General features: G+C 41.8%; 4 protein-coding genes across 4 annotated transcripts; all 4 read right to left on the reverse strand.

The window, feature by feature from the left end:
- Positions 1-813: 813 nt before the first annotated feature.
- LOC135225243 (uncharacterized) lies at positions 814-1,893 on the reverse strand. The gene is made up of 2 exons (XM_064264574.1): positions 1,450-1,893; positions 814-1,278 (listed from the first exon to the last, which is right to left on the reverse strand). Exons 1-2 carry the CDS (start codon positions 1,891-1,893, stop codon positions 814-816), a joined length of 909 nt encoding a protein of 302 aa, XP_064120644.1.
- Positions 1,894-2,352: 459 nt separating this feature from the next.
- LOC135225244 (uncharacterized) lies at positions 2,353-2,928 on the reverse strand. Its single transcript, XM_064264575.1, has one exon. The coding sequence runs from the start codon at positions 2,926-2,928 to the stop codon at positions 2,353-2,355; it is 576 nt and encodes a 191-aa protein (XP_064120645.1).
- Positions 2,929-3,067: 139 nt separating this feature from the next.
- LOC135225245 (uncharacterized) lies at positions 3,068-3,715 on the reverse strand. The gene has a single exon (XM_064264577.1). The coding sequence runs from the start codon at positions 3,713-3,715 to the stop codon at positions 3,068-3,070; it is 648 nt and encodes a 215-aa protein (XP_064120647.1).
- A 316-nt stretch (positions 3,716-4,031) lies between these two features.
- LOC135225246 (uncharacterized) lies at positions 4,032-5,855 on the reverse strand. The gene has a single exon (XM_064264578.1). It carries the CDS (start codon positions 5,853-5,855, stop codon positions 4,032-4,034), a length of 1,824 nt encoding a protein of 607 aa, XP_064120648.1.
- Between the last annotated feature and the right edge of the window lie 6,019 nt (positions 5,856-11,874).

The raw sequence follows: 11,874 nt of genomic DNA on the forward strand, positions 1-11,874 counted from the left end.
TTACGACCTCTCATGCATTAATTCATTATCAAGTATAAGATCTCTCATTCAGTGATTCATTATTAAATAATACTGATCTCTTAACAAAATAATACTCTTTTTCTTACCAAATCGTTTGCTTTCCCACCGTAAGGACCGTCCGTCTTAATCCGCTCGTGGTCCGCTGCCTACATTCCTGAAGAGGAACGGCATCGTAATTTGTGCACGTGACCCCTAATGACACTCGTTGAAGGAGCCTGTATTTCCATCATATTCACTTCTCTATTTAGCTATCTATTGTTATTCATCAGCAACAACCCTCTCTTAGCTCTTAGTTTATAGAATCTCGGTACACTGCAATGCTTACCTCCTAAATCGCTTAATTTCCTCCAAGGCCATGCACATCCGTCCGCTTCTAGGTCTAAACACAAAAAGGCCAAGCTTCCCTCCCACGCACTTGACCCGGCGGCGGGGAGAACGAGCCGATGGTTCCTTTTTCTTGCTCGTCATAAAGGGAGAGAGGAAGCAGGGAAAGTGTCCAAAATCACCCTTATTGCCCACAAAGGGAACTTGTTCACTCGTAAATAAATTTTTTTTTTTTTTTTTTGAGATGGGACAAGATTATACGCTTATGTCTTATATCGAGTGGCCCGAAATTCAATTACCAAACTTTTCTTTACCGCAAAACAGCTGTTTACGACTGCGCAGTAAGCAAGTTGTTTCCCCATCACGCAGCTGACATTTTGTTAACAGTCACGTAGAGAAGATGCCCAAACTTTCCCGCGTCGACACCCACCCCCTTTGAAACCTCTTGACCGCAAGAGGGTTCAACACCTATCGCTTGGCGTTGTCCACTAGGTCCTGCTCTTCCTCCAGAATTAAAACAAGTTTCGACAGTGGTCTGTCATAATCCTTGCCCTCCCTTCTGACAGTCACCGTCCTAACCAATCCATCTTTCCCTGCTTTAGTCTGTACTACTCGAGCCAGTGGCCAATGGCAGCGTGCTGCACTTTCATTGACCATAAGGACTATGTCTCCCACCCTGACGTTTCGTCGTTCCTTGAACCACTTCTGTCGCTGTTGTAACCCCGACAGGTATTCGCGTTTCCAACGTGCCCAGAACTGCTCGGCCATGTGCTGCACTTGCTTCCATCTCTGCTTAGAGTAGCTACCTGTTGCAACATCGCACCCTGCGGGTGACTCTCCCATGTTTAAAAGCTTGTTTGGTGTGAGCGGAGCTGGGTCTCTACTGTCTGAGGTGACAATGGTAAGGGGCCTACTATTAACTGTTGCTTCCACCTCACAAAAGAGTGTACACAATCCCTCATAATCCAATTGCTCTGTCCCCAAGACTACATCCAGGACCCTCCTCACATTACCTATCAATCGTTCCCATGCTCCTCCAAAATGCGAGGCGCCCGGGGGATTGAAAACAAATTCCACCCCACACTGGAGCAACTCATTTCACACCTTGTTTTCTCCCAAGAACTCATAACTGGAGTCGAGAACCTTCCGTAATCCCACAAAATTAGTGCCGCAGTCGCATTTAATCGTCCTAACCTGTCCACGACGAGCCAAAAACCTTCTGAAGGCACTAATGAATGAGTCTGATGTGAGATTTGACGCTACTTCCAAGTGTATGGCCCTCATGTTCAAGCAGGTGAATATAACTCCCCAGTGCTTTATCTGCGCTCTGCCCCTTTTCATGAAGAATGGCCCAAAAAGGTCCACCCCGGTGCGATAGAAGGGTGGTTTCCTTGACTCCATGCGATCAGGTGGTAGATCGGCCATTTGCTGTTCAATTACCTTTCCATGTACCCTGCGACACTTGATGCATTTCCCTAGCACATGCCTCACCGCTGCATTGCCCTTAACCACCAAAAATTTTTCCCTCATTAGACCCAGAACATACATTATGCCCATATGGTTGGAACGCTCGTGATAATACTGGATAACTATGTCAGTCAAGTGGCCCTTTTATGGCAGAATAGTAGGATTCCTTTCACTCGGGGCAATATTCGCCAGTGATAACCTCCCTCCAACACACAATAGCCCATTTCTCAGGATTGGTTTCAATTTTCTTAAGGAGCTGGAAACCGTGATGGTGCTGCCCTTCTCAAGACTTGCTATTTCTACCTCATAAGTCATACGCTGTGCTACCTGCACAACCACAGTCTCTGCCAAGCTCATAACTTGTGTGGACAAATGCATGTTTAGTTCGCTAAGCTGCTGCCTATGTTTGTACATTAAATACCTGGCAAACAATATGACCCAACCTACGGCTCTGAGTAGCCGGATCCACTTTGAGTAGTGGTGGATGATTTTATGCCACCCTGTCTGCCTACAATCCAACCCGACCCTGAAGCTAATTGTTTAGCAGTCTTGTGCCCTTTTGGGACCTATCTCACGCCTAACTTCTAGTCCTTCCACACTGTTGGACATGTGGGCTGGCTCTGCTGGCCAAAAACACTCCTCCTTCAGCAAAAAACCCGGCCCTGTTCTCCACCTTTCAGACTGCTTGGAGCGTGATGCATCTTCTGCCGGGTTCCATTCAGAGTTAACGTACCTCCACTCATTCTGATCACTACCTTCCCTTATCATAGAGACGCGGTTTGCAACGAATGTTTTGTACCTCGCTTGATCATTCCGAATATAACGCAAGACAGTTGTTGAATCTGTCCAATAATAGACCTCGTCTACCTTGAAATCTATCGTGGCCAGAATTGTGGTTCCAAGTCTTACGGCTAGTACAGCTGCACTAAGCTCTAGGCGGGGTACTGAAACATCCTTCAAGGGCGCTACCCTTGCCTTTCCCATAATGAATCTACATGATACATTTCCCAACTGATCTGTGACCCGCAAGTATGCCACTACTCCTAAAGCCATGATGCTTGCATCCAAGAACAGATGCAGCTGTATTAGGGTAGCTGACTCCCACCCAATAACCATTAGGCATCTTGGCACACTTATCCCTCTGGTCTGATTCAACTTGTTCACCCACACCCTGATGCGGTCAGTGGTGTTGGAGTCCAATCCCTTGTCCCAGCCTATCTTCAATCTACACAAGTCCTGCACAATTATCCGTCCCTCAATTAAAATGTGCCAATAGGCCGAGGGGGTCGTAAATCGAGGCTATGGCTGACAACAAGCTGCGTTTAGTCCTTTGAACTGAAACCAGATCTGCCTGGACACCCAATTCATCAGTGGCCAAGTCCCACTGTACTCCCAATGCCTTTGTCTTATTTGGCCCTGATCCATCTATGAACCCTGAAATGCCCTTACCGTACCACTCCCTTGGGATGGATGACAAAACCTCCACGCATGAGCTACTGAACTTCGTCAATGTAAATCTCCCTTTTTCGCAAAGCTCCTTAACCTTTAACAAATTACCTAACAAGGCATCTTGACGATCCTCGGCTCTCAAACAGTCATCTACATAGAAATTGTTAGCAACGGTGTCCCGTGCTACCTTGGAGAACCCATTCCCAAAGTCGCTTGCTGTCTGTTTCAGCACAAAATTCGCAATGCTGGGTGATGAACAGGCCCCAAACAGATGTACAGCCATTCTAAACTCAGTTGGCTCCTCATTGAAACTATTTTCCCACCAAAAGAACCTGAGGTAGTCCCGCTGATGTTCTGGTACCCGTACCTGGTAAAACATTGTATTTATATCCCCTGAATGGGCAAACAGACCTCCCCTAAACTTAACCAACACACCCAGCAAAGAGTTCATCATATCGGGTCCCTGCAATATTAGGTCATTCAACGACGTGCCCTCCACCTTGCTCGCACAGTCAAATACAACACGGATCTTGTCTGGCTTGTCTGGATGTTGCACACCAAAATGAGGGATATACCATACATTTTCCCTGCTGGCCGATGTCACTCACTCAGCATATCCTTTCTGTAGCATCTCGGTCATGAAGGCACTGTATTGCTCAGCGTAGGTACCATCCTTCATTAGCTTCTTACGAAGACTGTGCATACGGCGCAATGCAATGTCTCTTGTTTCTGGCAAGGGTCCAAGATTGTCGCGCAGAGGCAGTGGCACCTCATAAACCCCCCTCTACAGTTCTAACCCCCTTTTGAATTAGATCTAGCCATTTCTTATCTTCTGCGGACATTTCCCTTTTAGGAGATGCCATGTCCTGGAAGTCTCTATTATAATCTTCCACCAGCATGCGGTCCAACTCCAAATGCCTGCTTGTTACTTGGATCCTATTGATGTGCTCTTGACACCTCTTGTCCTTTGCCCCACAGACTGCCCAGCCCAATAATGTTCGTATGGCATGTGGCTCATGGAGGTGGGTTGAGTTAATGACTTCCCTCGGCTCAAGTAAGTGAGGAACATTGTTCCCAATCAGTAATCCCACTTCGGCATCCACATCTGGGATATCTATTTCTCGCAGATGTGGCCAGCGTTCCAGATCACCGGCCCTGATCACATCACACTCATCGATAGGTATGTGGGAGGTGCTCAACACTGGGGGGAGTGTAATGCAATTCTTACCCTCATAGTCTAATACTGACACTCCTGAGACTAGGCTACATGCAATTTCCCCTGTTCCATTAATGTTTTCAACATTTACCTTTACATCTTGCATCTCAGTGCAACCTAATGTCTTCATTAATGCCTCTGAACAAAAGCATGTAGAACTCCCATTGTCCAAAAAGGCCCTCGTCACAACCTCCCTTCCTTCCCTTGACCTAACCCTTATGGGCACAACTGACATCCCTGTGCCAGCACTACCCCCCTTAACTGCTCTGAACATAGCAATTTTGTCATGCGTACCTTCCCCCTGAACCACTAAGGCCCTATTTGCGCTCTCTGGTTCCACCACTTCTGCTTCCTGGTGTCGGTGCAACAGAGTTGGATGGCTTTTGTTACACACATTGCACCTTTTTCTGTATCTGCAATATTGGGACATATGACCATTTCTCAAACAACTAAAACAAAGCCTCAATTCCTTAATGGTGTTTAGTTTGTCCTCATGCTCCATTTTAGCTATTTGGTCGCATTCATCTATTATATGTGGTCCCTTACAGTGCCAACATGAAAGTGGAGCCTCCCCAATTTTGTTACATGAAACCTTCCTTGCACTCGTTAAACCCTGTGATTTGCTTGGTGCCGAACCCTCTCCTAACCCAGGGGTGACCCCCCTTTTACCACTCTCGAACAGGTGGCGCCCAAACAAGGGATTTTTTAAGAACCTAGCCTGCCCTTCAATGAAACTAACTAAATCATCGAACTGTATGGTCTGCTTCTTCTCACTAATTATCTTGTCAGCAACTCTACACCATCGGTCCCGCACACTAGATGGGAATTTGCTCAGGATCAACCTCATTGTTTTTTGGTTCTGCAATTCGGCGACACCGTAAGGGACGCACGAAATTGCATTTCTGCAGGTTTTTAGCATCACCGCATACTCATCAAAGTCCTCTGCATTATTCTCCCCCATGTCCTTCCATTTGATTACCTTATCCACGTATGCGGTGGCTATTTGCTCAAGGTTGCCGTATCGCTCCTCCAGCAATTTTCTCGCTTGCCTATAGCCCTCTGAAGCATCTAAGTGGAGGCAAGCTGCCACTATCTCATTTGGCCTACCTGTTGTGTATAAATCTAGATACCTCAGCCTTTCCTTATCATTTGTCAACTGGCTGCTAAATATGTCATCGAATGAGCGGATGAACCTAAAGTACTTTGTATAATCTCCATCAAACTTAGCCATATCCTGCTTGGGCATCAAGCTTTTGAGGCTGCAAGAGATTAATGTCTGCAAGATTTCCTTATTACTTAAGTCCCCTTTGTTATTTCCACCTGAGCTGACTTCAGGCGCTACTGCACCCAAGCCCATGGGTTGTTCACTCCTGTCCATGTCAGGGTCTATGTGTTCCCTTATCCTAGTGACGGGAGCTATTTCTCTATCATTTTTGTCAAATCGTTGTAAAACTTTCTCCTCTGCCACCACCTCAGCTATCTCTGCCTCCAACCTAAGCTTCTCCCTCCTCTGTCTTAAGGTTTCTTCCTCTCGCTCTATGGCTTACAGCTCTTCCAACTTCTGTAATTTTGCTTCCAACCTGGCTCTAGAAGCAGCGGCCAACACACGCCTACTCCCAGTAGAACTCACGCTCGACTGTTTAGAACCCCCTGAAGCAACAGATTGCCTACCAATAACTGATGCGCTATCCCCTACACTTAAATGTTCCTCCTCCTCTGGGAATGGCCCAACGTCCTCTCCTGCCTCTTGGTCCTGATTGATCTCACTGTTCTGCCTGACCTCGAGTTCCTTCAAAAATTCCTGAACACTCCTGCCCTCCTTCTCTAGTGACTCACTCAGACGCTGATACAATTCAGATTTGTTCCCCCCCATTGGGAGGCTTCTAGCTCTCAAACCTTCCCTCAATTGCACAACTTTAAGGGTCTCCATTTTCCTGGATTCAGCTCTGGCCACTCCCATTGAACTAACGAAATTTCCTAGTTGAACCGTAGCTGACCTAACCAATGAGTTGCCAAAACCTGCACCACTCCGTGAAGACAACTACCAGTACCTTACTCAGTTGCGACGTCACAAAGATCCTTCAAGTCTAGGGAGCAACCCTGAATGCATCAATGTCTCGTGTCCCAGCCTTATTTACTTAAGCCTTACTGCAAGCGGCAAACGGACTGTGGGAAATCATCCTACGAACCTGAATTAATACACCATGAGGCTTAAACATGTTGCACTGCTCTCCCAGCTCGAGCACGCCTGCCCCTCTAATTGCGATTAACCTTTTACCGTGGTTCATCAGGGTCCCTAGCTAGGACACCACGATCCTACCAAATTTCATTACCAACCCACGAACACGATCTTGAGCCCCTCAAATTTGCCAATCAGCCCTTGCCCTGGAAACTCACCCAGATGTAGTTTGCATGCCCCACAAAATTACGACTCTCCCTGCAGAAATGGCACAAATCCGGGAACCATCACACCATATAGCTATATATATATATATTATTATTATTATTTTTTTTTATACGAAAGGTAAGATTGTAAGAACCCTGGTTAAATACACCCTACACACACAAACCACTGCCCAGCAATCAACAATTCCCACATTAAATGACCCAAATGTTTTTACGCATGGCGACCAATGTGCAAGATTATCTGCTGAATAATTCTGCAAACCAAAATTAATTGCCCAACCCTGAATAATTCTCCAAAGAAATTAGTTACCCAACTTGAATATTATCCAAAACAACATTAGTTGCTTTACTTAACCAGTCCCTCTTACGACGCCAGTAGAATAAATTTAAGCGGCCATCAGAATCTTAAACTTAAGGTCTCCCCTCCTCCATAACTGTTAAATATTAATGTCGTACGCCAAATTCGTTAAGATTCGCTCATGAACATTTTAATCCCTTCGTTGCAGAACCACCATATGCCTGATAAATGACTTGATTCATGCGACACCTTTAACAATCGCGCCAAACACTTTCGGCGATACACAACAACGTTAAAACATGAACTTTTAGCATTCGTTGCGGAACCACCATGGCCCTGACAAATAATTGCATTGGTGACGGCACTACCACTAAATACGCCTAACAATGCCTTAAAGAAATGGATCCAACAATGGCTTCTTATTTGTGTAGACTTAGCTTTCTTCGCCCTCCTGGTCTTCTTTGGGCGCAGCGTGGTGGCGGACGTCTTTTGAAAACTGCCTCATTCCCTCGTCTTCTCCGCACAGCTTCGCCAGAGGGGTGACAAACGATTTGTGACTGTGGGCGGCCCAACGTGGGTTTGAGTGATACTCGACTGTCTTAGTTTCCTTTATTACAATCGGTCACTGAAAAATGAACAAACATAAATATTCACAGTGGTGACAATTTTGCCATTTTAGTTAAATGATAACTCCTTAACACTAGAACAGGTAAATCCCTTAACTCACATTAGAATCAATTTCTCAGTGATCACAATAGTTAAATAACTATAACTGCACGTAGAATATTTAAGAAATATACCTAGGCATTACCATGCACTTCAAGGAATTAAAAATGTCATGAGCGATCTCTACCCGTCAGCTACCCCGGCCCGTAGCACGTTTCACCCTGGTCCAACCCCTTACGACCTCTCATGCATTAATTCATTATCAAGTATAAGATCTCTCATTCAGTGATTCATTATTAAATAATACTGATCTCTTAACAAAATAATACTCTTTTTCTTGCCAAATCGTTTGCTTTCCCACCGTAAGGACCGTCCGTCTTAATCCGCTCGTGGTCCGCTGCCTACATTCCTGAAGAGGAACGGCATCGTAATTTGTGCACGTGACCCCTAATGACACTCGTTGAAGGAGCCTGTATTTCCATCATATTCACTTCTCCTTTAGATATCTATTCTATTATTCATCAGCAACAACCCTCTCTTAGCTCTTAGTTTATAGAATCTCGGTACACTGCAATGCTTACCTCCTAAATCGCTTAATTTCCTCCAAGGCCATGCACATCCGTCCGCTTCTAGGTCTAAACACAAAAGGCCAAGCTTCCCTCCCACGCACTTGACCCGGCGGCGGGGAGAACGAGCCGATGGTTCCTTTTTCTTGCTCGTCATAAAGGGAGAGAGGAAGCAGGGAAAGCGTCCAAAATCACCCTTAGTGCCCACAAAGGGAACTTGTTCACTCGTAAATAAATTTTTTTTTTTTTTTTTTTTTTTTTGAGATGGGACAAGAGTATACGCTTATGTCTTATATCGAGTGGCCCGAAATTCAATTACCAAACTTTTCTTTACCGCAAAACAGCTGTTTACGACTGCGCAGCAAGCAAGTTGTTTTCCCATCACGCAGCTGACATTTTGTTAACAGTCGCGTAGAGAAGATGCCCAAACTTTCCCGCGTCGACATATATATATATATATATATATATATATATATATATATATATATATATATATATATATATATAAATATATAGTATATATATATATATATATATATATATATATATATATATATATATATATATATATATATATATATATATATATACTATATATATATATATATATATATATATATATATATAGTATATGTGTGTGTGCAAAATCACCATACAGTTACTATTACTTCTCCGCACAGACGCTTTCAAATAAACACCATGAATCGTTTACTGTTTCTCGAGTTTTTGTTGAGGTCTAAAATTAAGAATAGGTAATGATCTGAACAATAAATCATTCGCTTAAATAAAAAAATAAAATAAAAAACAAGTCTTTAAAGAAGGAAAAGGGATTCCTCTTGCTGGAAAAAAATTTTTTTAACTGGCCCTTTTCCTTTTATTTCTCTTAAAGATGATTTTGTTTAGTGTAATCTTAATCTCTTTTGTTTTTGTTTTTCTTTAAAGTCGTGTTTTCAATGCATCTCACGTAGGAAAACCGCCTCTAGAGTAATTTAACGGTATGCAATTTGACTAACTGAAGTCTGCTTTTCATAATCTTCAAAGATATACATGTCCATGTATCTTATTTCCTCAACGTTTTACTGGGAAGTAAAAGTTTCTGTTAATTTTCGAAAATATCTTTTGCACTTGAGAAAAAAACAGGAAACAACATCTTTTGAGAGAGAGAGAGAGAGAGAGAGAGAGAGAGAGAGAGAGAGAGAGAGAGAGAGAGAGAATGATTTTACAATCACCATTCAATATAGTGTACATATTTTTTTGTTAACGGTTTCAATGAGGTAGCAGTTAATATTCATCATTTGGGTTTCAATTCAGAAATAAAAAAAGAAATAGCATGGCAAGAAAATAAAAATAGGCGTCATATAAAATATAACATCACTTTATAAGACATTACAGGGCACATTAAATTACAATGATATCTACGAAAAAATCCCAATAAAATAATAGACTCACGGATGGCACAAGTTACCTCTACAGTGTGTCTTTTTTGTAGCGAAAACACAAACCAATTTTGAAGTGAAAACGAGTTAAACAGATCTCTTGGAAGCAGAAGCATTTTACGCAGTGTAGCAGTTTTGGCAAGAAAAAAAAGAATGATCGGAAACAAGGAAAAATGGAAAATAAATAAAGGGGAAGTGGGAGAATAATGAACATTCTAATAAGAAATGAAATAAGGAAGAGAAACTATTTTTCGCCCGTTTGTTTTCACGTTTTAATTCCTCTAATGATTCCCCGTAGTCAGTTGCGTTGGCTAATATGTCGAACATTTAGTTTGAAAAACAAATGAGCTAGTTTTGCTACAGGGTATGGAGTACAAGTGAACTATTTTTAGTACGAAGTACAAATGAGCTACGTTGAGTGCGAAGCTTAAATTGATAACAAAAGGTTTGCGTGATCTGGGTCATCATAATTAAATGGAATATTGAAGGCTTTATTTAAAGAGAAAAAGCAGCCTCGTGTACAGTCCTAGAAAGAAATTTAAGCTGACAACGAGGCATTTAACAGAGTACATCACATTACAGCGGAGATATACAGACCGTACGGCCGTAAATGGTAGGGCTTTAAGTAGTGGAACGACAAATACGTAAGTTTTCAAATCGAATAAAAATAATTTTTTGCAAATGTGATATTATTTCATCATATTGCTTCCTATTTTTTCATTAACTATGTTGATTTTGTGCTAAATTCCACAACTTTTCATTGCATTAAAACACCGAGAAATAATAAATAAATTGTAGGTCCCATGTCTGATTATGTGTCTATTAAAAGTTGCAAATCTTAGGGATAGAATTTCATGATCTCTGGTGACAAAAAATCCCTTCTCAGCAAAAAACCAATAAATGTGTTTTATTGATAATGTAAGTCATCAGTTGAAGCTGATGATACAGATTTTGCTATCCTCTATCTTTCTCCAGGAACCGTAAATTCATTGCATTTTTGACCACAGGAGTCTACATGCGGCAGGAATGTTCGTTTCATAGAGTATTTCAAAGACAAATACGAAGTATTTTCACGGGAATCTGTCCTCATACCGTTTTATTTATCTTTCTCCCAAAACCGTAAAATGGTTAAAAACAGTGTAGTTCGTTTTGCATCGTTTGTTTTGCAAATTCGAATCATTCATATCTACTCCATCCTTTCTGTTATTTACAATGTATAAATTACGGTGTTTGTGTATTTCTTTCTTAAGAAGAGTATTTGGAAACTAAGAATATTGGGAAAGAAATACCATGGTAATATAACGAAATCGACCTCAGTTGCTAATAGTCACTAACACTTTACTATACCTTTGCTATTTTTGTCGCATATCCTGCAGCTGGTGGGCGCTTTCTCGTACTGTAGATATGTGCACTGATTGGCGTTGCATTATAGATGAGACTATAAAGTATTCATTTCAGTGGATGGAGGACTTTGGCAAGCACCAACGATTCACTTGATTTTTTTTTATTCTTTTACATATTGATTCATTTATTTATACTTGGTATCGTTCCTCAATTTATTTCCTTGGTTCTTCGGTAAGGACTACCTGTAGTAATAAATATATGAGTCCATCACTGTGTTTGCTCATAATGCAAGGCACAAGTATCGATAGACTGAATTGTTATAAACTAAACATATCTCGGGTAAAAGGTTTTTCGAAATACACACGTTTTTTCAGTATTTCATTCCGACAAAAACAGTACGGAAATGTTTGTCTAAATAGTAGTAGTAATAATAATAATAATAATAATAATAATAATAATAATAATAATAATAATAATAATAATAATGAGCTCACTGTCATTTAGCTACGACCATTCATGAGTGTGAAAATAATTTGCAAAACAAATACTTTAAATCAGGCAGTAAAGCGAGTAGGCCTTTAGGCCTATACAACTTTACGATGCGCTTTGACTGGCACATATAATAAGCTTTTTAAATCCATTTCATGTCTGTTTGCATATTAGCTTGTTTAATAGCTATGA

The sequence above is a fragment of the Macrobrachium nipponense genome, chromosome 13 (genome assembly GCF_015104395.2).
Source record: "Macrobrachium nipponense isolate FS-2020 chromosome 13, ASM1510439v2, whole genome shotgun sequence".
Classification (NCBI taxonomy): Eukaryota; Metazoa; Arthropoda; class Malacostraca; order Decapoda; family Palaemonidae; genus Macrobrachium; species Macrobrachium nipponense.